General features: G+C 38.6%; 1 protein-coding gene across 1 annotated transcript; it reads right to left on the bottom strand.

Annotated features, from left to right (window-relative positions):
* Window positions 1-1,825, bottom strand: LOC109948206 (exopolygalacturonase-like). Its single transcript, XM_020560483.1, has 4 exons — window positions 1,672-1,825; window positions 1,253-1,564; window positions 555-1,073; window positions 1-438 (listed from the first exon to the last, which is right to left on the bottom strand). Exons 1-4 carry the CDS (start codon window positions 1,804-1,806, stop codon window positions 193-195), a joined length of 1,212 nt encoding a protein of 403 aa, XP_020416072.1. The 5' UTR covers window positions 1,807-1,825; the 3' UTR covers window positions 1-192.

Raw genomic sequence — 2,763 nt, 5'->3', positions numbered from 1 at the left:
TCTCTTTCCCATGTCTATTTTCATGTAATACCTACTAATTTATTCATCTCATTTAAGATGTAACAAAAAAATGCACTGAGATATTTTCCACCTCTTAGATGAAAACACCTAGTACAATTAGCACAAAATCGAAGAGCACACAACCAATGTATCTCTGAAGAAACATCAGCAGCATGGTTTGTGCTTGTTAGATCAAGCAGCAGCAGCGCCGGTAGCACAAGCAAGAGGCTGTGCCACGCGAGTAATTGTAGGCTTGACATTAGAACACACAGAGGTAATAGGACCTTTGTCTCCAGTATACTTGAGATCAATGTCACTCAATTCCACATTCTCACATGGCAGGCCTGGGCTGCATGCAAGCTTCACAGCAACTGGGTCGGTACATGTGCCCTTGATGTTCTTGAAGCTAACATTGCTGATCTTAACTTTGGAAGGAACCTACACAAAACCATTCATTAATTGATTAATTTAAATCTTTTTAAAGATTAAGTAAATGATGACTTGATTAACAAGGAACATATATATGGTGTTAATAAATTGTTATAGATAGATACCCCTTTTTTGCATTCGTTCCATGGGCAGTACTCTTGGTCAATGAGGATAGGGTTACCAACATTAACCATGGTAATATCCTCAAAGTGAATATCCGAGGCAGTGCTATCTATTGGGGAAGCAGGCCATGTTTTGATCCTCACACCATTCGTTGTATCAGTCAAGGTGCATTTCTTAATATTGATGCCGGACACGGGTTCTTCCTCTGGGTACCTTCCAAGGCTCCCGATGGCTATGCCGTGGCCAGGCCCGCAAGTAACGTTGGTCACGGTGAGGTCCTTGGTACCGTCACCGATCGAAATACAATCATCCCCAGTTACGATGGTTGTGGCAGTGATGTTGATCCCAGTTGAACGACCGATGTGAATTCCATCTGTGTTCATGCTTTCCTTAGGTGCTGAGACGGTAAATCCATTGATTTCAACCTTCTCGCACTTCTGAAGATTGACGTGGAAATTTTTGCTATCTTTTGAAGTTACGTCCAAAATTTTGGAATTGGTGAGTACGTGGAACCTCAAATTCTGCATATATTAAGAAAACCAATCAAACACAAATATGTTTATATTGTCAGGCTGTGAATCTGGATCACGTATCATCAAGTCAAGAATTGATCAATGAGCAAGATTTCGCAAACGCTTCTATGTGACGCAGGTAGATTTTCAAGTATATAAAACAACATGGTAGGATTAAATCATCTTACAATGTGTTTAGATTTGCATTGTCTATTTTTGTTGCAATCATTGTTTTTCCAAGACTGTGCTCCTTGGCCATCAAAAGTTCCACCACCTGACAAGGTGAGCCCGTCGACGTGGTCAAAACCAATCCAAGTGTCGTCCTTCGGGAGCTGGCTGCCATCTACTGGAGCCTGCAATGTTCCTTGGAGCTGAAACTCAATAGCAGCCTTGCAAGGACCTTTAAAAGTTGTTCCTACAAACTTGAATATTCCCTTTGGAACAACAATTTTACTTGGTGTTGTTGATGCACATGCGTCTGTCCAAGCCTTCTCTAAAGCCTAATTAACATTACGCAAATTTAAAACTGTTAATGATTTAGTTTGGCAAACAATTGTAGAAACAAATTCTAATCAGAACCGAATATGAATACAAATGTTTTTGTTACCTGGGTAATATCAGAGCCTGGCTTTCCACCATATTTTGCACTTGTCACATCTAAGGCAGCAGATTGAGCTTTAGCTGTGGATGCTAACAACAAGAACACAAACATTGGCAAGACATTTTTCAGTTTCAAACCCATCTTGAGACTTTGTTATTTCCTTTTTGTTTGGAGTATGATGAAACTCCATTGCTTTCAGCCCAATTTATACTCCCATCGGAAAGCTCAACACCGTTAATATTTATTTGGCCAATTAAGAAGTTGAATGTAGGTCAACCATCCTATAATTAGTAATTAATTAAGCTGCTCAGCTTTAGAACATGAATTACCTACAATGGCTCTTCGCTCAGTTTCCAATTTGGGCAAAAGATTTTTTCTTCCAAGACTATGTCAGATTAGAAAGAAAAGATTTATGACATGGATGACTTATAAACCAAAAGTACTAAACCTGTTCTAATCCAATTTGGTGCGAAGATTAACAAAAAAATACTCACACAAAATTGATTTTTCATAAACCAAAAATTGTTTCCGAACAAACTAATCAAACTAATAAATTCTTCACCATAATTTGTAACGAAGCAGTCGTGACAAGAGAAATAACTATTGGATATTCGTTTTATATTCACATTGAAAAGTTAAGGAACCTAGCCAGGGTTTATAAGGAGCGAGTGAGGGCCTTATCTAAGGCATGCTTTACCAATAGTTGAGACTCAATTGGGAGATGTATCAATTGGGAGACTCAATTGAGATTTCGAATAATGGAACAGAAGGAGCCTTGTTTGGTGGATCAAGTAAATGGTGATGTTGAGAATGATTAAAAGTGAGTGAAGTTTTATGTACTCCATTTTCGTTTCGACCCAATTTATATATTGTCCGGTTGGAAGCTTACCACCGCTCCACTAACATTATCAAACCAAATTACTATATACTTTTGTCCAAGGCAAGCTTTTTTGTTTCTTTTCCCCACTAACTTTAAGCTTTTTCATTGAAAGAGCCATCAATTAGTTGCAAACGCACTTCTACAAAAAGGAAAAAAGACGACGGTAAATCACCGTCGTGTATTCGGTTTTTCAATGGTTGTGGAATCCACCGTCATCT

Source organism: Prunus persica, chromosome G3, assembly GCF_000346465.2.
Source record: "Prunus persica cultivar Lovell chromosome G3, Prunus_persica_NCBIv2, whole genome shotgun sequence".
Lineage (NCBI taxonomy): Eukaryota > Viridiplantae > Streptophyta > Magnoliopsida > Rosales > Rosaceae > Prunus > Prunus persica.
The sequence above is the reverse complement of the archived record's forward strand: the minus strand, read 5'-3'. Positions and strand labels throughout refer to the sequence as shown.